The sequence below is a fragment of the Mirounga leonina genome, unplaced genomic scaffold (assembly GCF_011800145.1).
Source record: "Mirounga leonina isolate KUSES-001 unplaced genomic scaffold, KU_Mleo_1.0 Mir_175, whole genome shotgun sequence".
NCBI lineage: Eukaryota > Metazoa > Chordata > Mammalia > Carnivora > Phocidae > Mirounga > Mirounga leonina.
In genome coordinates this window covers 5,542,609-5,566,704 of record NW_023270453.1, presented here as the reverse complement: position 1 = coordinate 5,566,704, position 24,096 = coordinate 5,542,609, and the positions used below count along the sequence as shown (strand labels likewise).

General features: G+C 34.3%; 1 protein-coding gene across 1 annotated transcript in view; it reads right to left on the bottom strand.

The window, feature by feature from the left end:
• Positions 1-327: 327 nt before the first annotated feature.
• The window catches only part of TRDMT1 (tRNA aspartic acid methyltransferase 1), a 55,307-nt gene continuing 31,538 nt past the window's right edge, over positions 328-24,096 (bottom strand). Inside the window, exons 3-11 of the mRNA XM_035021545.1 lie at positions 17,865-17,941; positions 15,307-15,378; positions 14,620-14,685; positions 13,765-13,834; positions 12,821-12,904; positions 10,905-11,248; positions 8,823-8,880; positions 7,601-7,730; positions 328-1,412 (exon numbers count right to left, since the gene is read on the bottom strand). Of these exons, the coding sequence (XP_034877436.1) occupies positions 1,312-1,412; positions 7,601-7,730; positions 8,823-8,880; positions 10,905-11,248; positions 12,821-12,904; positions 13,765-13,834; positions 14,620-14,685; positions 15,307-15,378; positions 17,865-17,941 (1,002 nt within the window). The 3' untranslated portion in view covers positions 328-1,311. The remainder of the gene's footprint in view (positions 1,413-7,600; positions 7,731-8,822; positions 8,881-10,904; positions 11,249-12,820; positions 12,905-13,764; positions 13,835-14,619; positions 14,686-15,306; positions 15,379-17,864; positions 17,942-24,096) is intronic.

The window sequence follows — 24,096 nt, the reverse complement described above, 5'->3', positions numbered from 1 at the left end:
TCGTTTCCACTTTTTGGCTATTGTGAATAATGCTGCTATGAACATTACTGTACAAATATCTGTTCAAGTCCTTACTTTCAATCCTTTTGGGTAAATACCCAGAAGTGGAATTGCTGGATCGTATGGTAATTGTATGTTTAATTTTTCTTAAGGAATCATCATCTATTTTCTGCAGTGGCTGCACCATTTTATATTTCCACCAGCAGTGCACAGGGTTTCAATTTCTCCACATCAAAATGATTCTTTTAAGAATAAAAATATCATTTTTATTTTGTGATACAATCTCTGGTCTTATTTCTTCTCAATTTTCTTCTTTTTGTCACTTGCTTTTATAACTGAAATCAAAATCACAGGATTTATGATACAAGAGTCTGATTAGAAACCCTAATTCCAAGAACTCTACTGAGAGAGGAAGTGAAAGTTTAAAAAGCTAATTCACAGAACAGTCATATGAATTGGGGTCAGAGGGCAGAGATTCCTCCCTAAAATCTGAATGTCATGCTACATCCTTAGAAGGTGATGGAAAATTTAAGTTACAAGAAGTGGAGAAGGAAGACAAAAGCAAGCTCTGATGATAGCAAACTAAAGGAAAGTTATTTACAAATGAAGAAAGGACAGTGAAGTTTCGCGGTTCAGATGGAGATAGAATTAAAGATAATCAGATAATGTGTACCTACATCTTCTGTAGCTTCCAATGGAGAGGTAATCAAGAATTTAGGATTATTTTTCTGACATTTTCTTCAGACTGTTGTATAATGCTGAATGATGACAATTTGTTTTAAAATATTATATGCATTTGTTTAGATGCAATTAAGAAATGTTTAAAGGATTGGAATTAAGTAAAACATTCAATGTTTGCAACAGGCCAGAATTAGAGTCATCATTTTAGAATGAGGAATTAATCATCCACCAAAAAAATGATAGGATTCATAAAGCAATTTGTTTAATTAACATACAAAAACATAATATCTCAGGTTCACTATACTATGCCTGTCATGACACTTCACAAGATACTCATGTAGACAAACTCCAATGTTCCTAAATTTGTCAATACCATAATATTAAAAAGAGAATATTTTACATGTATATTTAGCAATTTCATGAAAATATATTCTCCTAAAGCATAATAATTTCTGCTTTATAAAATATAGTAATACAAATTTAGGAAAAAAACTGGCATTTTTATGATAAATCCAAAAGAGATAAAGGTAGTTGAGTTGAATTTCATCAAAATCAATTCAAAATAGAATTTCAGAATTACCATCTGGATATGAAGAAATAATGTGACCATCTTTCAGAGTCATTTTTAAATTATTCATATAGGATTTTGATTAGTTTAGCTACTATATGCACATTAAGACTATTTCCAAGTAGACGATAACGCTGTTTCACAGTTATCTTCTCAGGAAATCCTAGAAAAGAGAGATAATAATTTACAATACAATCATTTAAAATATTAACTTCCAGAGATAAAAGGATGATGTAACCTTCAGTAAGAACAGAGTGGTCATTCACATAAATAAGTCCCTAAGATCTCCATGAAATTCAATTAACAAATGAGAATATGAAGCCAAAAATAGAAGATTACATTGCCTACACAATGTGATATTATCATATCACATAACATATTATGTTCAGCGTACACATAAGTGCACCCATAACAACCATGAAACTCATTGAAATCTGTATTTTAAAGCACTTTAGGAAAAGTAGTGGCTACCATTATTTCACAGTTGTTTTCCTTTACTTAATAACAGCTTTATGGAGATAAAGTTCACCCTTTTAAAATGTACAATTCAGTGGTTTTTAGAAGAGTCAGAGTTTTGCATGCATCCCCACTATTTAATTCCAGAACATTTTTATTACCTCAAAAAGAAAGCTGGCCCACATCTAACATCATACTCAAAAATAAAAAGCTAAAAATTTTCCTCTAAGATCAGGAACAAGACAAGGATGCCCACTCTTGCCACTTTTATTCAACATAGTATTGGAAGTCTTACCCAGAGCAATTAGGCAAAGAAAGAGATCACAGGAATCCAAAATGGAAAGGAAAAAGGAAAACTGTCACAATTTGCTGATGACATGATATTATATATATATATAAACCCCCCAAAGACTCCACCAAAAAAAACCTGTCAGAACTAATAAATGAATTCAGTGAAGTTTCAGGATACAAAATTAATATATAAAGATCTGTTGTGTTTCTAGACACTGACAACAAACTATCAGAAAGAGAAATTAAGAAAACAATCCCATTTACAACTCCATCAAAAAGAATAAAATACCTAGGAATAAATTTAATCAAGGAGGTAAAAGATCTGTACACTAAAAATTGTAAGGCACTGATAAAAGAAATGAAAGACACAAATGGAAAGACAGTCCGTGCTCATGGGTTGGAAGAATTATTAGTAAAATGTCCACAGTCTACATATTCAAGGCAATACCTATCAACATTCCAATGGCATTTTTGACAGAAGTATAATACACAATCCTAGAATTCATATGGAATCACAAAGGACCCTAAATAGCCAAAGCAATCTTGTGAAAGAACAAAGCTGGAAGCTCTGCTCTGATACACAAAAATTAACTCAAAATGGATTAAAGACTAGAATGTAAGACCTGAAGCCATAAACTCCTAAAAGAAAACACAGGCAGAGGGATGCCTGGGTGGCTCAGTTGTTAAGCGTCTGCCTTCGGCTCAGGTCATGATCCCAGGGTCCTGGGATCAAGCCCTGCGTTGGGCTCCCTGCTCAGCGGGAAGCCTGCTTCTCCCTCTCCCACTCCCCCTGCTTGTGTTGCCTCTCTCGCTGTGTCTCTATCAAATAAATAAATAAAATCCTTAAAAAAAAAAAAAAAAGAAAGAAAACACAGGCAGTAAAGTAAGCTCCTTGACATCAGTCTTGGCGAGAATTTTTTGGATCTGACTCCAAAAGCAAAGGCAAAAAAAAGTAAAAATAAACAAGTGGGGCTACATCAAACTAAAAAGCTTTTGCATAACAAAGCAAAGAAAATCATCAACAAAATGAAAATGCAATCTACTGAATGGGAGAAAATATTTACAAATCATATATCTAATTAGGAGTTAATATGCAAAATATATTGAGGGAATATACACTGGTGCAGCCACTATGGAAAACAGTATGGTTTCCCAACAAATTAAAAATAGAACTACCATATGATCCAGTAATTTCACTTCTGGGTATTTATGAGGTAAAAATGAAAACACCAATTTGAAAAGATATATGCACCCCATGTTCACTGCAGCATTATTTACAATAGCCAAGATATGAAAACAATCTACACACACACACACACACACACACACAGGAATACTATTCAGTCATAAAAAAGAATGAAATCTTGCCATTTGCAACAATACAGATGGACCTTGAGGGCATTATACTATGTGAAGTAAGTCAGAGAAAAAAGGACAAATCTCACTTATATGTGGAATCTAAGAAGCAAAGCAACATGATGTACCAATACCCCCTCCTCTTTATAACTAAATAGTATTCTATTGCATGGATATACCACATTTTATTTATCTATTTATCTGCTGATAGACATTGGGTTTTTTCTACTTTTTGATTATGAATGATGCTGTTATAAGCATTACATATACATTTTTGTGTGGACATTTTCAGCTCTCTTGGATATATTCCTGGGGGTGAAAATGCTGATTCATACAGTAACTCCACATCTAACATTTGAGGAACTGCAAAACTGTTCTCCAAAGTAGCTGCACCATTTTATACTCGACCAGCAATGTATAAGGGACCTGATTTCTCCACATCTTTGTCAACATTGTTATTGTTTGTCTTTTTGTGAAGTGGTAGCTTCTTGTGGTTTTGATTTACATTTCCCTAATAACTAATGGTGAAGACATCTTTTCATGTGCTTACTGGCCATTTGTCTATCTTCTTTGGGAAATATCTATTCAAATCTTTTGCCCATTTTTAATTGAACTATTTTTCTTTTTATTGTTGAGTTGTGAGAATTCTTTACATATTTTGGATATAAGTTTCTCACAGTTGTTTTTTATTTTCCATTTCCACAAATGTGCTTTCTCATATTGGACTTCCATTTGCTATATTGTTTTTCAAAACAAAATGGCCCACAGATACAAAATTTGCTAGGACAAAGCCTTGCAAGTAGCAACATAAAAGACTGTCCATGAAGTTTATACTATAATGTTAGTTACAATTTTCATATTCAGTATCCTTTGACATAGCAGTTAAATAAAGGAAAATTTATATAATAAAATGAAGGAAATAATTAAAAAGTATTAAGAAAAGCAAATTACATATTTGTGAGGAACAGAAGGAAGAATTGATTATGATAAAGTTGCTTTATCAACACTTGACATTATACTTACTGCAATAAAATTAGTGATTACATAATAATAAAATTATATTTGCAATTGAGCAAGATCATAAAATTGCTATTATAAAGATAATATGTCTTAGGTAAGCACATTAGTCATCTAAAAAATTATTTCATTCAAATTAGAAAGAGATACAAATAGATCACAGACTTTTAGAATATTCTAGGGATGACCTTTTGTAATATTACGATTACATCACAGGGTAAGAAAGGTTTGAAAGCAAACAAGTCAGATTTGCAAAAATTATACATATGTGTGGGTGCTTGTGTATTTTATATACAGATATAACTTTTTTAAATTAAAAGGTGACTTTTTAAAAACTTAGGTACATTAAAAAAAAAAACTTAGGTACATTAAAAATAATAATAATCTTCAAAAACAAAGAAACATAGCATTAACAAGGTCAAGATAGCAGCTTTCATTCTGTAAGTGTAGCTTAGTGGTCTCTTCCAAAGCTTGCTATCTCACAAATGCATGCCACTAGCCACAAAAAGAACCAGCACAAAATGTATGAAAGGATCGATGCAAATCCAACATTGACAGTGGACAAGCAGCTCAAACATTCCAGATTCAGAGTCAATAATGCACATATGAAGGACAGTTCTGTCACAGTGCTGCTCAGTGGTGACATCAGTCAAGCCTGATTATACAAATATATCACATATTTTAAAAGAAGGCTAAGCAATTAAAAAGCCTTTCTTGTACATATTATACATATATTTTCAGAGAGCTGTGAAAAATCCTAATTTACCTATGTAAAATTTTTAAATGATGAAAAAAACTACTTATGAAGTAAAGGCTATAAAAGCAAATAAATGTTCATCATTTAAAAATAAAAGCTGGGAGGGCACCTGGGTGGCTCAGTTGGTTAAGCGACTGCCTTCGGCTCAGGTCATGATCCTGGAGTCCCAGGATCGAGTCCCGCATCAGGCTCCCTGCTCGGCAGGGAGTCTGCTTCTCCCTCTGACCCTCCTCCCTCTCATGCTCTCTGTCTCTCATTCTCTCTCTCTCAAATAAATAAATAAAATCTTTTAAAAAAAGAAAAAAGAAAAAGAAAAAATAAAAGCTGGGGCACCTGGGTGGCTTAGTCAGTTAAGTGTCTGCCTTTGGCTCAGGTCATTATCTCAGGGTCCTGGGATTGAGCCCTGCATCAGGCTCCCTGCTCTGCGGGTAGTCTGCTTCTCCCTCTGCCTCTGCCCCTCCCCTCTATTCGTGCTCGCTCTCTCTCTCTCTCTCTCCCTATCGTTCTCACTCTCTCTCAAATAAACAAATCTTTCAAAAAATAAAAATAAAAGCTGACATTTAAATTTTTATTGTGTGACAGATAGCATGTAAACATTTTATATATGTTAACTCACTTAACAGTCACAATGACCCTATGAAGTCGGTGTTGTGATTACCCCCATTCTATAGAGGTATAAACTAAAGCAGAGGGGTTAAGGTGCTGCTAGGATTCAAACTCACTCAGTCTGACTCTGGGGTCCATGCTAAGTGTCAGTATTTCTGCAGTGACTAACACTGCTTAAAGAAATACACACTCAAAATGTAGGAATTAGTTATTAGATAGTCAATCTCTTCTCTAGTGCTATGGAAAGTACCTTTGATTGTTCATCCTAAAAGAGGAAAAAAAAAAATAGTAATAGACTGGGAATTAAATTCCTGAGTCCAATTCTCAGCTTTTTATTTGTTTTATGATGTTCCCACTCATTTTGCGACATAGACTAAGACAAGGGAAGTTTGTGTTTTTCTTAAATAACACTCGCCAGGATATTTGTGACTGAATGAGATCACCAAGAAAAAGGCAGAGAGTTACAAAATAAACCTGGTTGCTGTGACTACACTCAGAGAACCAAATACCAAGAGGACAGTCAAATTATACAGTTTACTCCCAATGTACAAAAGGATGTGTTTCAAAACCTCATCTGTAAATCAATTCTTTAGAATTTAAAACATGATCTATTTAACCCATTATCTGCTTCAAAAATAGTACTGTATTAATATTACAACAATATTGGATTTAGAAAAATTTGGCTTTTCTGCAAACCCCCGAGTTATCAAAAATACATTTCCTGTTTGCATAGTCCTGGAAGCATGTTAGGGAGGTCTGTCTTTCCCCAATCACCACCAGCCAGGTACTGGCCACACACCTACCCCAGCCTACGAAACTGATGGCATTGAGACCACGGAGAGCACAGGCACCAGGAAGGAGAGATCGGGGATGGGGCAGGGTGCTCTACAAGGTAAAGGCCATGTGTCCAATCTCTTAATGGCAACAATCCCTAGATTACCCCGACTGCAAAGGAGTTAGGACTGAGTCTTTCTCCCTCTGCAACTGTATCTTCATTTTTGTTCCTGAGATTCCCTGCCTCACACTCAATAACCTTTTGTCCATTCTGGCATCTGTGCTCTGAGTCATCCTCTCTTTCCATTAGGAAAACTTTCCTAGACCACCTCCCCACCTTCTCTTTTCTCCACTTATAGGGAGGACAAAAGATGCATAACTGATAAGTATGTGTCTTTTTTTTTTTTTTTTAAGATTTATTTATTTGAGAGAGCGAGAATGAGAGAGAGAGAGAGAGTACATGACGGGGGGAGGGTTAGAGGGAGAAGCAGGCTCCTTGCTGAGCAGGGAGCCCGATGCGGGACTCAATCCAGGGACTCCAGGATCATGACCTGAGCCGAAGGCAGTCGCTTAACCAACTGAGCCACCCAGGCGCCCCAGTATGTGTCTTTAAAGAAAATAAATACAAATACGCTCACTACCAAAAAAATAAATTAATTCCTCAACCACCTTGTAATTTCCTCATAAAAAGGACACTTCTGGCATTCTTTCATAAGATCTAGTGTGGGATTTTTAGAACAGGACTTATGGAATCAAGAAAATAAAGCTGGAGACAGACATGCTATTAATAACCATCTGTGGGGAGAGGTGAGAAATTGTGGGTTTGGCCCTCCTTCCCTGAAAACCACTCGGGACCATTATTGGAGTAAAGAGAGAGAGCATTGAGGCTGAAGGGAATGGACTTAGGTTATGAACAAAAACAGAAAGAGGAGGAAGAAAAATGTCAAAAATGGCATGATCAGGAAAGGAAGAAGTTTTCTTACATCCATCTTTCTGGTCAAGGGTTTATTAAAAAAAATACATGAGTATGAGTCCCTATTGAACTCTAGGACCTTTAATAAACAAAAGCTGGGGTCTGCGTGTATCCCACATACCGAAATCTGAAGGAAATCCAAGGAGACTTGCTATTTCTTTAGGAGTGAAATATCGAAGTTTAAGCATTAACAATTTTGTTATCTTTTCTTCTTGTGACAAATTGGTAAGGGATTTGTAGATATCCTCAATCTGTAAGAAAACAGCCAAGGTAACTGATAAAGTAGAGTGCAAGTAGATTTGTTAAGATAAGATCATCTCTTGTGAGACACTTTAAAAAGGATGAACCTATAGTGTGCTATGATACCCGGTAGCAAAATGCACAGGGTAAAATGTCTCTTGCAATGAACTCTATAATAGGTTGATCAATGGCAGTATAAACTGTGAAAACGAAATGTCTGAAAATGAGAAGCTTAATGTTGAAAAAATCAGGAAGCTTTGATCCCTCAATTAAATCATAAGAAATAAACAATGGCAATATGACATAAAAGAAATGCAGTGAAAGATATGAAAAAGAAACCTGAATAATCAATGAAATCAACTTCACAATGCGCACAAGTAGATCATGAAAATGTTTACTGTTTGTGATCAATTTCATCAAATTATTTTCTTAAAATGATAAAATACATTTGGTAAATATAAATTCTCAAATCCATTTGCCTCTAATAGGATTTTTACCATGGGTAAATTTTACTAATGGTAAGAGTAATTGTCATTACTCTTACTAATGGTAAGAGTAATGGTAATTTAATTCAGTATAAAAGGAGATAACATGATTTCACTTCAAAATTATTCAAAAGTATAGAATACTTTTGCAGTATATCAAGCTTCTTTTCAACTATGGTGCCATGAAGAGTTTACAATTGAAGTATTAATAAAAAGCCTTGCTAAGATGTAGATATCTTTCCCTAAAAGGCAGTTTTATAGCGTGTGATCCAAAGGAATATTAAGATATTTGTGCATAATTTTAGAGAACATTAAGTATTGTATGCTGCATTTCAATTTACTCCTTATGGAATAAAAAGAATACCAAAGGTGAGAATAAGAAAAGAGAAAGTGAAATAGAAAATATTCTTTGTACATAAACTCATCTAGCAACAAGAAACAAAAAGGTTTATTCTATAGTAAAGAATTATTATATATATTACATAAATATATGAGTAATATGTATATCCACTCCCAATTAAACATGTAAGATTATTTTAATATTCTCAAATTTTAAGTATTAAATAGGTTTATTTAAATCAATTTTCAAGTACTTTAGTTCTAAAGCACATACAATACCTGCACATCCTCTGTCGTCTGTAACACAGATCCTGTCCCTTCTATGTAGCTTCCATAACTGAAAGATTAACATGTGTATTATGCAGCATCTAATGTTTTTGTTAATGTGAAATTCCTTAAATATTTCTTGAATGAATTAATCAATCTACATAGTTACATCCTTCTGAAATAGTCTGAAACACATAAATATGCTGTTAAGTGAAAAATTACTGGGTGAAAGACATAAGATCATTCTATTTAAACTTCTCAGACACTAAACTTGGCATAGTGTTTTGAATTGTGTAAAAACCACTTTGATCATGCATTATTAATTATCATTTCTTTGTATTAATTGTCAGTTTCTTAATGTTCATCACTAGAAAGCATGCATTTCTTAAGACTTTATATCCAAATGCTATTCAATATTGGCATCCCTGCTACATTAAACCAAATACAGGTGAAAATAAATTGCTACTATTTTTTATAATGACTGAACCATCACTTCTCCTCATGAACTGAAAATGAAAAGCCCACTCTCCAGTACTGTGACAAACACGGGCCTGCTGAACGTGCGTCTGCCTCCTACCGTGACGCAGTGTTTTCACGGCTCTTCACACAACAAAGAGGCCATTGTATAAAAAACTGTATTAAAAGTATAAAAAGCTACAGAAATACAAGGTGTTAGTAATATTTCTTCCCCTAAGATCACTGCCAAGCTAGCTGTTCAACATATTATCATAATCTTTTTCCCCAAATAGATCAATTTAAAATATAAAGACACACCAGAGAAAAATACTTTTGCAAATCTGTTTTCTCATATGTGTGCGTGTGTGCCTGTTTATATTATCTACACTAAAATAGACTTTTATAGTAAGGCTTCCTTTATACCATCTTTATAATTACAAAAGAATTTCAAGGTTGTTTTTTATTACCAAACTGATAAGTCTTGTCTTATCAGACTTGGAAACAGACAACAGCTGAGTAAAGTCTTTTAAGGCAATGGAAAGCAATAAACCAGTTGCCCTGAAAGTACAAGGGCAGAACATGACAAAATCGGAATAAATCTGGCATGGTTGTATCGGGACATAGCATGCATGAAAACTAGTGGGTGAAAAGAGAAAGCTTGAAGTTTCAAATCATACAGTTACCCATCAAATGAGGTTGAGTGGCATTAACAAAGCAGAGATAGAGATCTTTTACAAAATTTTCTGGAAAGGTCTAATTTTCCCCTTCTTTATAGGTTTAAAAAAAACTGATGAAAAACATATTAACATTCAAAAATAACCCAGAAGTAACCAATAAAAGACATTATGATATACCATGAAAATGGAAAAGTTCTTTATGTACTCATATGTAATAATATTCAATTTATATTGTATAATGAAAAAAGTACATAATAACAGATACAGTATATTACCATTTACTTAAAAAGGGGGGTAAAATATACATGTATATTTAAATACACTCTCACACATAATACCTTCGGAAGATTAGACAGTAAATTGAAATCTCTGGTTGCATGTGGGCAGGAAAATTGGATGAGCAAGAGACAGACAGGGAAAGGAGTCTCACAATCTTTGTACCTTTGAATTTTGAACCACAAAAATATATTACTTATTTAAAAAACTGAATAAAATTTAAATATGCTTTAACAGCCACCAGATGATTTAACTTTATTTCTTGATATTAAAATTTAATTTCTTCTTATACATTGATCATGAGAGTGGACATAAATTTTTGAGGTCTGATGTGCCATGAAAAGAAAGGTGCTAAAAAGTAGCAATTCAGTATCTACAGAAACCATGTTCCACCACGGGTAATTAAGCTCTTATGAAGGTCACCAAACAAACGGCATTGTGTTTTGTGAGCACTTTTGTGGGTTGTGCACATAATGTTCTGCCAGAAGGAATTTTCACTTGTGCATTCTATTGAACACGAAAGCAGGCAATTAAGGGCAAAAAAAAAAAAAAAGAAAAGAAAAGAAATCATTCTAGCAGAAACATTTTGTAAAATCCTCCTTGTTTTGAGAAGAACTGAAAGAAACAATAGTCATAAAAACCTGGCTATTCTGAATATCCCATTCTAAGAGCTTTTAAAACCTACCCTTTGGTAAAGCATGTGGACCTTCTGCAAGTGGGCTTAACAATGTCTAACAAAAGAGCGTATCGCAGCAATGACTTTGGCGGTAAAAAATACTGATTCACGTCAACATCATCTTCAAGAAAATCTTTTAGCATCTGCACAGAGAGATCACTGTCCTGGTGATGTTTCCGGTCAATTTCTTCTACAGTTTCAAGCTTAAAAAGAATGGCCTCTTTTCCAGAACGTTGTCTGCTCTTATCAAAGCAAATACTAGGTTCAATTTTCTTTCTTTCAATTTTATTTTCTGTATCTACTGTATTTCTTCCTGGATATTCAGATTCAATTTTGGGAAACTCCATCAGTACCTGGCATTAAGTGAAAATACACACCTGTTCAAAGCTTTATTAAAAATAAATGACAAATTAATAATGTCTAGTCAACATTATGCAAAAAATGTCTTCAGCCTTACAGAGTTGTCATTAAAAAACAGAGGAATTGTGACTTACTTGTATGTATACAAGTTACTGTAAGTTTTTCACCATATAGCTATAGTGTCATCAGGCTACAACTGATTTATTTCATGGAGTTACTGCCTGCTGTATAGGAAGTATGCTGAATATAGATACAGTACTATATTTAAAAAAGAAGTTTAGAAAGCAACATTAGTTATGGAATGAGTAAGTCATGGGACTAAAAGGCACAGCATTTAAAAAAAAGAAAGAAAAGAAAGTAACATTAACATTTCCAGAAAATGTGTATTCGATCAAAGTTTGCCATACCCCTTCATTAAAAAAGAAAAACTGGAACATACCCATGATCTAAAGGAAAACTAGTAATTAAAAAAGGGAAAGCACTTTTTCCCCTGAAAGGTTATTTCTACTCAAGAGTCCCATAGGAAAACCGTTTTCCTGCAAAACATGTAACCACGCATAATGAATGCCCTATGCTGTAAAAGAAAAATAGTTCCAGGAATTTTTAATGCTGATGTCTTTGTTAATATAGTTTATATATTGTTTTTGGAATTGACCATCATGGAAGGGGGGATGTATTGGTATTGTATGGCAGGGGATCCAAATGACATGACTGACCCCCTATTAGACTTTTGAGTTTTTACCTGTGACTATTAAGGAGAGCTTCACTGAATCACTGAAACTCTGTTTTCCACAGCAATTTTGACGGAAAGATGTACAGTTGCTTGCATAATTAGAGATCCTATCTACAGCAATTGAGCATTTTATTCTAGTTTGTACTAATCACTATATTTTAATCAATTAAGGCTAAACAGCACTGACTTCAAAGAAAATGCAACCAATTTGTGTTAAAATACTGTTAAGCAATTGTTAAGATAGTATAACTGAATTTTATCAAAAATAATCAATGGCTTCTACTGGAGGGAAAATGACAGACACAAAATAGTCAATGGTCAAAAGGGAAATGAGAGGGAGAAAGAAGGATAACAGCACTGATGTTAATCTTTTTTAACTTTTAACTTATATTTTTTTCTAATAATGAGAGAGAAGTTTTTTTTGTCTTGTTTAAAACAATAAAAACAGCAACAGGAGAGGAAAAAGCCCTAGGAAATAGACTTAGGTCATGGTCTATATAATAAGCTCAGTAGGAAACATATAAGCTTCCACAAAGTAGTTCTTTTTTTTTTTTTAATATTTTTTTAAATTTTATTTATTTATTCATGAGAGACAGCGAGAGAGAGAGAGAGAGAGGCAGAGGGAGAAGCAGGCTCCCAAGGAGCAGGGAGCCCGATGCGGGACTTGATCCCAGGACCCTGAGATCATGACCTGAGCCGAAGGCAGACGCTCAACCATCTGAGCCACCCAGGCGCCCCCACACAAAGTAGTTCTTGAAATAAATTAGCCGACTGAGATATACTTACAATATAATAATACTAATAATAATAATAACAACAACAACAATAATACCTGACCAGGGACTTGAAAAGGTAATGGTTCTGACTGAAGCTTTGCAATAAGGAAATACCGGAGCCTTGAATTTGGAATGCCAAGCTGGAGTAAAGCAGAGCAGTTAGTTAATATAGGAAGTTAAAGAGATCTATATCAACTGTTGCACCTAACAAAAAACTCATACAGGGATGCATTTAGTTTCTGCCAGAAAAAATTCTGTTATTGATACGTGGAAGACTTTTTTGTAGCAAATTCTTAAACCTTTTAAATTGGTGCTTTGTACCTTTATTTGAATGAACAGAGATTGAATCTGATGAGTCATATGTCTTTGAGTCACTTTCATTTTCTATTTCCCAGATAAGAAGTTATATAGACATTCTCACATTCATTATTAATAATAATCATAAAAAATAAAATTCAAATATAGCTATTGGCTATTTATTGCCTCACTTTATTAAAAAAGGAGGATGCACTAAATTTTGAAAGTCAGAAGGCAATAAATATGAAATAAACTTAATGAGATCAGACATAATGCCAATTTCCATGGCACATATACATCTAATTTTTGAAACAGGTTTTCTTTTAATTTCAGGGCAAATAACTGTATAATAGGCTAAAGATAGTAAGAGGCTAACAAACACAATGATAAAAGAAAAAATAGTGAAACTTGTAATATAAAAGATCTACCAAATATCATAACCACTTACTTCAATTTCATATTCATGAAATAGAAGCAATGTTTGCATTTTATCTTATTTTATTTTAATTCCAGTAGAGTTAACATACAGTGTTATGTTAGTTTCAGTTATTTGTTTATTTAGTTATTTGTCACTTACATACAATACCCAGTGCTCATCACAAGGGCACTCAGTATAATATTATTCAAAACAGATCTATTCTTTTTATTGAGTCAAATTCCCTTTAGGAAAATTTATAGGAATGTTGATAATTGTGGTACCTACAGAGGTTGGAGATAATAGAAATTCTTGGTACTGAAAACCGCAATTTTCTAATGTTTGTATTAACAGGTCTCTGAAAAGAAAAATTAAGAGAAAAAAGAAAAACTTTCACCCTACAGTTGGAAATGGGGTTCTTATATAAAAAAATTATACATAAACTTCATTTTATATGAAAACTGTACCTCCACCGAAGTTGTTTAGAAAGTGAATGATCCTAGGTCATAATTATTAAGTCCAGTACTTGAGAAATTGCATTTCTCAAAAAAAGATAGAGATGATTTCTATTATAAATAAATAAATAAAGCTGCCAGATAATTTATCCCAACTGGGGCTATATTCTATCCAGAGTTGGAATCACTAGTCTACTGATGATAAATCTGCTACTGGGATGAACTCTATCTGTAGCAAATCAGATAGGGGAGCACTGATCAGACGGCAGCCAGTTCAAGGACACGGATACTTTCTGGCTGGGCTACCATCTGAAAGGGCTCTGATCCAGAGCTTGCTTCTCCTAACTGCGGGACAGAAAATGCTTATTAAGAGGAACATTTCTTACTGAGAATACTCCTACTTCTAAAGAAATAGGCAACAATGTAAGCAGCTAAAATTGAGGAATACCATTCTCATTAAAATATGTGCTCATTCTGCAAAAATTCAAACATATCAAAATGGGAGAGAGTCAGGTGAACCTAACTTTGTGAAACTTTATATTATTAATTAATCAAAATCAATATTAATGAATAAAATATATAATATATATAAAATGTCAGGATGTATGGGTTTATTTTTAAGATCTTTATTTCCAAATGGCTCTTACAATATACAAAGTCTAAGATGAACACATCTTATATATTTTACCTTGTAGAAGATACTTCAAAGCCTTTAACATTTTCTAAAAGAATATATTTCGGTAATTTTTGTAATCTAAAACAAAACAGAAACAAATGGAATTCTAAACATGTCATTACTAAGAAGTAAGAAGTAAAGAAAATCCTTACTTGTGGGAGATTTGAGGTAAATAATTTTCCGAACTCTCTCTTTTTACGAAAGGACTTTATAGAGGATAGAGACAACTTATATTTTATTCATTTTCCCCATAAAAATGGCATAGCTAATGAAGTTAACATTTGAAATGTTAATTTCCATTGAACTTTATCAGGAAACATGGGTTCACACAGAGGCTCTGAACTGCACAACTCAAAGGGCTGCCATTTATATAGAATGGCAGCTTCTAGGGTTAGCACAAGTTTCCAGGCCTTGGGCAACAGCATTCACTAACATTAGCATCATGAATACTGTAAGGAGAGGCAGTAGAACTTAGCTATTAGACTGTAATTCCCTGTCACTCACTATAGTGGCAACCGCGGAATGGCAAACATTTGCAGTTATTCTATAAGTCATGGCAGAGGGAGATAAATGACATGCACAGTATCTGAAAGCTGCATGTATAAGCTGCTAATCGCTATAAAATGACAAATATTACATTCTTCCAGATCCAAAGTTTTAAATTTAAGGTAAGCTTGTACAAAAAATCTAAGTTTTTACCTTGGGAGAATATCTAGAACATGTAAGAGGCTATTCGTCCTTGGATCAGTCACATCACCTTGCAGGCCAATTCTAAAGGATAAAAAAGGTACAAATAAAATTCACCAAGAATCGTCCTTACAGAAAGATACCAAATCACTTTTAAAACATCAAAACTGAGAGAAGTGAAATTAGTTGGCCTTCACAAAAAATATGATCATCTTTGTTGCTATAGAGAACAAAATGCATTTATTCACTTAATAAAAATGAAAAAAGCCTTGCCTATCTAATAAATATGCTTATTATAAAACAATATGCCAAATGACTTACATGAGGCAAAGAAGAGAACAAAGAAGAACAAATAGTCAGTAGAGACTAAAATCAATTACTCTCTTAAAATCATTTTGTTTAGGAAAGACACACAAACACACATACACACAATTGGTTGATGATACCTTTTGCTCTGTCCCAGATGAGACAACAAAAGTTCAGATGAATGAGCTGGTTGGGTAGGGTGGCAACACAGAGTAATGCACTGATAACTAATCACCATCTAAGCAGACCATAGTAGGTAAGACTAAGACAATTGTGTCCAATGTAAATAGTAGAGACTTAACCTGAATGCTTGATTCTACAAGCAGGAGTTACAACTTGGTTAGACTAACTAGGTCAGAACAGGACATGTAAACAGGCAGTATTTCAGTATTTGGACTAGCAATTAGATCTTACAAGTAAGATTCAATGTGATCAAGAATCAAGCAGAAATGAAGACTTGGATTGGGTCTGGGTAGCAGGAACAGAGGACCAGGGTTTAAGACTTGGGTACTTACTAGCTTCATTGCCTCAGATGAGTTACTTGACATCACTTGTCAGTTCCCTCATACCTTCCAGCAGGGCCAGAACCATCTGTGGATCTGAGGCTCAGATAGACACTTAGAGTGGACTTGAAGAGATACCTCAGAAATCTTGGGTTCTTCTCACTGTGTCCCTTTCCTCTCGGCGTTGCAATGATGACAGTATTACAGAATCAGTTACTGCTGCCATCAGCAGCTGGAGTTGGGCTGCTGGCAGTAGGGAAGACACAGCATGCCCCGCGCAGTACTGGATGAGGCTACACGGTGCTGGGGCTGCATTCTGTTCTGTACGTCCTACTTACTGTAGTTAAACAGGCCGTATGCTTGCATATGTTTGGAGGCATCTTCATGTGGAATGCTCTCTGCTTTCAGACACAGTTCAGATACTGCCTCTCAAAGAACTCCTGTGTCCTGGCATGCAGCAAGCCACTTTCTCCTCTGTGCTCTCATGGCACTTCCAGCATTCATTATATAGCTTATATTACATTATATGATAATTACTTGTCAGTCATTCCCTTAAACTATAAGCTCCTTGAGGATGGGAACTACAGTATCAAAAGCAATGCCTGGCTTATAAGTGCACAATAAATCCTTGGGGAATTAATTTCCTAGAGAGTTGTTTAAATAAAGCAAAACTTAGATGGAAATTAAGCATGAGAATATTCATTTAAATTAGAATATTTATTACATGTGATATCCCACTTAAAATCATCTTATACATTTAAGTAGGAAGGTATAAAATAATTGATAAATCCTGGTTCTGACATTTTCTAATTGTATGGCCTTTAAAAAGTTACTTAATCTTTCTATGCCTCAGATTCTCACCTATAAAATGTGATAATATTAACACCTATCCCATAGGCTTGTTAAATTAAATGGCATACTCCATGTAAGACAGAGGATTGTTACGATTATTTAAAATAATTAAAAATATCTAAATGAAGATGGATTAGTCAAGATTTCACCTAAGATATAATTCCCTGAAACACACAGCCAAATAAATACTACATAATGAAAAAAATGAATTGCAAAATAGCTATAAAAAGTCAGAATTACTCGATGTACATATGAATTCTGAGAAACATAAAATTCACAAACACATTCTTGATTAGCTTTTAAATTTTACAGTTAAGTAATTTAGGAATTGAATATTATGAAAATTTACTAATCAGTTAAAAAGATATTTCTGAATACTCATTAGTTTAATTAATCTAAGGTAACTTAGGTCAGAAATAAATATTGTATCTTAGGTAGGTATAAAAGAGGTCCCATACAGTCTCTGCATATCTTTTATTGACCAAACTGCTTTGCTCATTTGGTAGTAACTGCTATTTCCTTTATGATTAAAGCTGAATTATAAATAAAGGGATAAAGGGAATTATTTATGAAAATTGTCAAAATTATGAAAATGCAGCTAATAGTCTTCAAAGTGTCCATGCTTGAAACTATGGTATAATTCCCTCGAAAGTACTCTTCCTGGGCGCCTGGGTGGCTCAGTTGGTTAAGCGACTGCCTTCGGCTCAGGTCATGATCCTGGAGTCCCGGGATCGAGTCCCGTATCGGGCTCCCTGCTTGGCAGGGAGTCTGCTTCTCCCTCTGACCCTCCTCCTTCTCATGCTCTCTGTCTCTCATTCTCTCTCTCTCAAATAAATAAATAAAATCTTTAAAAAAAAAAAAAAAAAAGAAAGTACTCTTCCTCAACAGAGAAATAGTTATTATACATACCTGGTGAATGGTTGACAGGGAGGGCTCATTAAAATCATATTGAAAGACAATTTGTCAAACTCTTCTAGCGTAATGCCCTAAGGAATGAACATTTGGGGAAAAAAATATAAAAAGATGCATAGAATAGGGAAGAAGGAAAAATGCTAATTGTAACTGAATATATCAGAAATTATAACCCTTAATAGTTTCATTTATAATACTCAAAACTTTATATAACACTTAACAAATTAACTTCAGTTAAACTAACCTGCCAAAGCAATCTTACGAAGGAAGTTGGATAAGTAAATTAAAGCTATGAAAAACTAAGTGACTTCCCCCAAGACTCAGAGCTGGCCAAAGCAGAGCTGGAATGCTAATTTCCTGAATCCTAAGTGTTTCACGCCTCTGTGACACCTCAAGTCTAACACCACTATGTTTTCTGGAGTCAAACATAGAGAACTTCGTTTTATAATTAATGAATTTTTAGCATAGGGCCTAAGAAAATTTTTTAACACCTCTCTATCAATAATATTTTTTATTTAGGAAATGTGATATACTGACCAGTCACCATCCCTTCCATGTAGGTCTCTGTAAAAATATCACCAAATGAAAAAAGGTCCTGTTTTCAGATAGCCACAATAATTATACTGTTTTACAGTTGTGTGTAGTCAAAAAACTTCCAAAGGTAACAGATAAGATTAATCAATATAATTCCTATTGGGCTAAGTAGTTGAAAAATGTGCTATTTTGCTTCTATTTTATATATCAGAAGATAGGGCGCCTGGGTGGCTCAGTTGGTTAAGCGACTGCTTTCGGCTCAGGTCATGACCCTGGAGTCCCTGGATCGAGTCCCGCATCGGGCTCCCTGCTTGGCAGGGAGCCTGCTTCTCCCTGACCCTCCCCCCTCTCATGTGCTCTCTCTCTCTCTCTCTCATTCTCTCTGTCTCAAATAAATAAATAAAATCTTAAAAAAAAAATATATATATATATATATCAGAAGATAAATACAGTACAGTGGTTCCTCCCTTATCTGTGGTTTCACTTTCCGGTTTCAGTCAACCCAGTCAATCAGGGTCCAGAAACAAAAGATCCTCCTTCTGACTTATGGTCAGATCATTAGTAGTCTAACCCTAACGTCACAATGCTTACGTCATTCACCTCACCTCATCTCATCATGTAGGCATCTTGTCATCTTACATTACCACAATAAGAAGGGTGAGTACAATATATTTTGAGAGAGAGAGAGAGAGAGACTGCAATCACAAAACTTTTACTAAAGTATATTGTTATAATTGTATCTTAGGTAGGTATAAAAGAGATTGTTAATCTCTTACTGTGCCTAATTTATAAATTACCTTTATCATAGGTATGTACGCATAGGAATAAACATGGTATATATACAGAATTCGGTACTGAGGGCTCAGGCATCCACTGGGGGCCCTGGAATGTAGTCCCATGTGATAAGGGGGTCTGCTGTACAGAGAAACAAGTCATGGGTTTTCCAATTCTCTTTAAGCACTCTTAGTATAAATGCTTAGCCAGAAACAAGCAACCAGACTAGAATCACAACTTTCCTAATTATGACACATTTTTAAGAAGTTCAATGACATGAATAAGGCAGGACAAGCTTTATTCTGAGTTCTGTAAAGAGTGAATGAACCTGGGGAACACATCAGTTGTCTCTGTTGTATTAAAAGTTTGAATGTATGTGTCTATCATTTTTAAATCACAGGCTTTGAAGTAGTTTAAGGTGTATATGTAACATAAACACAAAATTAAATATTGAAAAGTTCCTACAGCACCTCTGAATCCCTGGGTTCTCAGGAAAACAATGTGAAATTCATGCACTGACCAGTCTGTCAGAAAACATGGGGCAAAGCAGTACAATCAGACAGCACTTCATACCAAGTTAGAGAGCCTGTCAGCACAGGGCTACTGTGATAAGCAACTTACCTATGTCCTAACTGAATATGGATTGATTACAGCTACATTTCTAAAACTAAAGTAAAAATAAAACAATGATCTTTTACATCAGAAGCATCCTATGTCTAGAATCTGGAGGAAGTAAACAGAGTTACTGCCTCCAGTACAGGTTGGCATAAAAAATTACAATTTTAAAGGATTCTTCAAAATAGTGATTTTTTTAAAAATCAAATGATAGGGCAGTTATGCAAGAAATAATTAGTCAAATCATTCACAACTTTATTTAACCTGGCATTGGAAGGCATTAAAATGTGTTGAAATTCAAGAAAGTAGTTACAGAGATACACAAATTATCTTTAATAAGTTGATATTTGCAACCTAACAGAAATCTATTCTTTTGCTTTCAGAGAACATTAGGTCAGCTCAGTGTGGTAGCACTGTTTATCACACGTTGATGAGCAGTTTTATTGGTCCTCTTACTAGCTTTATTACTTGTTTTTGCAGAAAGTTTCCTAGCTATGCTTATACTTAATTGTCATTTAAACTTTAGGAAAAACTTGGTAGGTTAGAAAACAACTTTTGACAATTTTAGTAAATATTAGTTAATCTAAAGAGAACTGACATTTGTACAATATTCGGTCATACTTCCAATTTTCAAGTATCTTTTATTCCACTTAGGTCATGCAGATTTCTTGTTACTTATTTCTCAGTGTTTGTAAGTTTCTTGTTACTACTATACATAGAAACTTTCTTCTATTATATTTTCTAACATGTCTTTGTTTGCATATATAGTAAGCTACCGGTTATCATATTTTTGTAAACAGCCTCCTTAAATGTAGTAATTGTTCCTCATACTATTTTTAGGATAGTACGTTGTTTGTTTTCCAGGCCTACACAATTATTCTTTAGAATCCTCCTTAATATTTATATGCTCTTTCTCCTGCATGAGTACATTACCTAATAGTCCACAACAACATTAAATAACAGTGCCAAAGGTAGACATCCTTGTTTTATTCATTATTTTAGTGAGAATGCTTTTAAAGTTTTACCATGTAGCATGCTATTGGAGTGGGAGATATATGTGCATGTTTGTGTTTAAACAGAAATATAAACACACATACACACAAAGCCAGTAAATGACATATACATCTCTAGTAGAATGCATTTGTCCTAATTTTACTGAGAGATTAAACTTATTGGAAAACCCTGCAATTTGTCAAATATTTTCTAATGCATAGTTTTGCTCTTTCCAATTATTAACATGTTGAATAACAGTAATAGAATTCCTAAGTACTAAATTACTATTATACTTTCCAAAACAAAATCCATTTTAGTTATGCTACATTATTCTTTTGATGTGCTTTTGATTATTTGGTCATATTTTACTTAGAATTACTGAGTTTATATTCATAAGATAATGATTTTCCTATTTTGTGGCTTATAGTAAGTATCCAATAAAAACTGAGTGGATATTTCCTACCATTTCCTGCTCTATGAACTCTGATGTTATCTTGTACATAAATATGACAATCAGATCTTTATTGAGGACTGTATTAATCATCATTATAAAGTACCTTTCTATGATTCTTAAATGTTCTTGTCTTGAAATCCATTCTAACTAATATCTATTCTGAAACTGTTATCATTTGTGACCATTTGCCTGGTATCTGTCCATTTTTTAGCTACAATATGTTGTTCATTCAACATTCAGAAAGTGATCCACCAACATTGTTGTCTGTGACAACAATGAACCAAGAAACAAGGTTTCTGCTCACGTGGTTTATATAGTAGTGACTAGTAATTCCTCATTTTCTACCTAGATGAATTACAGACTTTAGTTTTATTTTACTAGCTATTTTATACCTGAGGAGTTCTGCTCCTGGTTATAACCCTCTCTGTGATTTTTCAGGTCTGACTGTGGGCAGTTACATAGGCTTCATCCCACAGGCCTTGAGGGAAAGCTGCCCTTCCCACTCCAGAACTGGAACATGGTCAGCACATCAAGTCTCTGCAGGCCATTAGGGTCAAGGATTCAGGCGCCCTGGCCAGCACATTCTTCATATATTTGCATGTCTAGTTCTCTTTATCTGTGGCCTTGGGGAGAGGTCCACTGCACGCAGCTCTGCCAAGACCTCCTTATGGGAGAAGGTGGTGGAAATCTGGAAGACACTTCTCCCTACTCCGGCTGGTACTCAGCACTTTCCCTTCCTAGCCCTCCTCCCTTACAATTCCCCCTAAGACCGGAACTCCCCCACATCTGTGCTGACACACCCGCTGCGGCATGTGGAAATGGAGCAGGGGGTCCTGGCGTTTTCTCTTATTTTACATATGTGCTTATATCACCACAGTCAGTGATAAAGGCTTTACTCTTTTATTTTTGTCTTGCTGCTTTAGTTAGCTACTCTGTCCTTCCCAGCTCAGCTAAGCTCCTAGTAACATTCAATAATGTCCTAAAAATCCATAGCTTCATTTATCTTTCAAATACACATATTTTTTAAGTCTCACTTTCTTCTCCTACGTCAATCATGTTATTATTTCTACACTGCAAAGATTCACAACATTTTTACCCAGTTTTCTAACCATAATTTCTTTCCTGACATGGTAGCTTTATTCCTGGGCTCTCTTCTTGGATTCATCTCTTGCTTAGTTAGATTAAGTGAATGAGTCATTTTTTCAATAAGGGTCCACGAGTACTACAGTTCATGAATTGTTGTAGGTTTTATTTTAGGAATTTCTTCCCTCTATTTCTGTTAATATTTTTGTTCCATTTATTTTATTGTCTTCCCCAGAGATACTAATTATTTTTATTGTAGATCATTTTTGTCTTCATTAGTTATCATTTATTCTGCAACATTTGATCTGTATTTCTTTTCCGTTTTATTTTGCTTTCTTTTTCTCAAGCTCCGTTCTTCATGATTGTTTGCAGCACTGTCCACTTTACTTTTTGCTACACTGACCTTTCATTTCTATAATGGCTTTATTTTTCTCCTCTTTCTTTTTTCCCTGACCACTGATATTTTTCCAGTCCAATCACTGTCTTATCATTGCTTTTTGAGCTGGTGTATATATTTATTTGAGTTCTTGTTTTGAAGATACCATGTTTTATTTAATGCCTGAAGCTCATGGAGGCATGTATGTTTGAAATTTTCTTCGGCTTCTTAACATAATTTTCTGTTGGATATTCTGTGTTTTGTTTACATTTCGTACCTTATTTTTAAAGTACAATATTAGTATAGCCTCAAACTGGTTCCTTTCTCAATCATTCATTTCTTAATGGAGGCCACTTGAATCAAGGAGTTTGCTGAAAGATGAGATGAAATAGGTACTTTGTGGCCACACTGTTTCTGGGAAGGACCTGCACTAGCTTTAACCTAAGAGCACGCCTCTGTCCCTAACCCATGATCTTGCATTCAGGGCGAGCAGGAAGTCTGTTGCAGTTGCAATGGCACTTTCAGCTCAGGGATCTGGATTTTTCAAATCTCTCTTCTCCTGACTTAGAACAAACAACCGCCAGGTGTATTTGGTCTTCTCCCTTGCCATTTTCTCCTTCTTGATTCTGCACAAAATATGTAGAGGTTTGCCCGTGATTTTGCCATCCTCATTCAGTTCTGTCCCATTTCCACTGCATTGGACACTATTCTTCATAATTTTCTTTCTTGTTTTGGCTTATCTCTAAATCCTATTTTTATTAATGATGGTTTTCCATCCCCTTTTCCCTTCTTTTCTTATTTCTATTAGGAAAAGGGATAGGAAAAGGGATAGAGTTTTGGAATAGAAGTATCTTTTTTATGCCACATTGGATCAGAAATCCCAAAGAAAAGTGTTTACAAGCATATTGTAAACCCTAGAGTAGCCACTAAGAAAATAAAACAAATATAAATAAGGTATGCCTAATAAGCCATTAGTAGAGAATAATAAAATATTAATATATCAAAAGGCAGAAAAAGAGGGACAAACAAAAAACAGATTGGAAAAATAGAAAACAAGTAACAAGGGAGTAGAATTAAATCCAAAAATATTAATAACAAGATTAAATGTAAATGGTAAAACACTCCAGTTAAAAGGTAGACACTGTCAGCCTGAATAAAAAAGCAACACCCAACTAACTATACACTGTCTACTACAAATCTAATTTAAATACAAAGATAAAAATAGGATAAAATTTAAAGGATGGAAAAACATAAACATGTAAACATTAATCATAAGAAAGCAGACTAGCCATATTAATATCAGGAAAAGTAGAGTTCAGAACAAAAAATACTTCCTGGGGTTAAAAAGGGAAATTTCAAGGAGCATTATCAACAATAGCCAAACTATGGAAAAAGCCCAA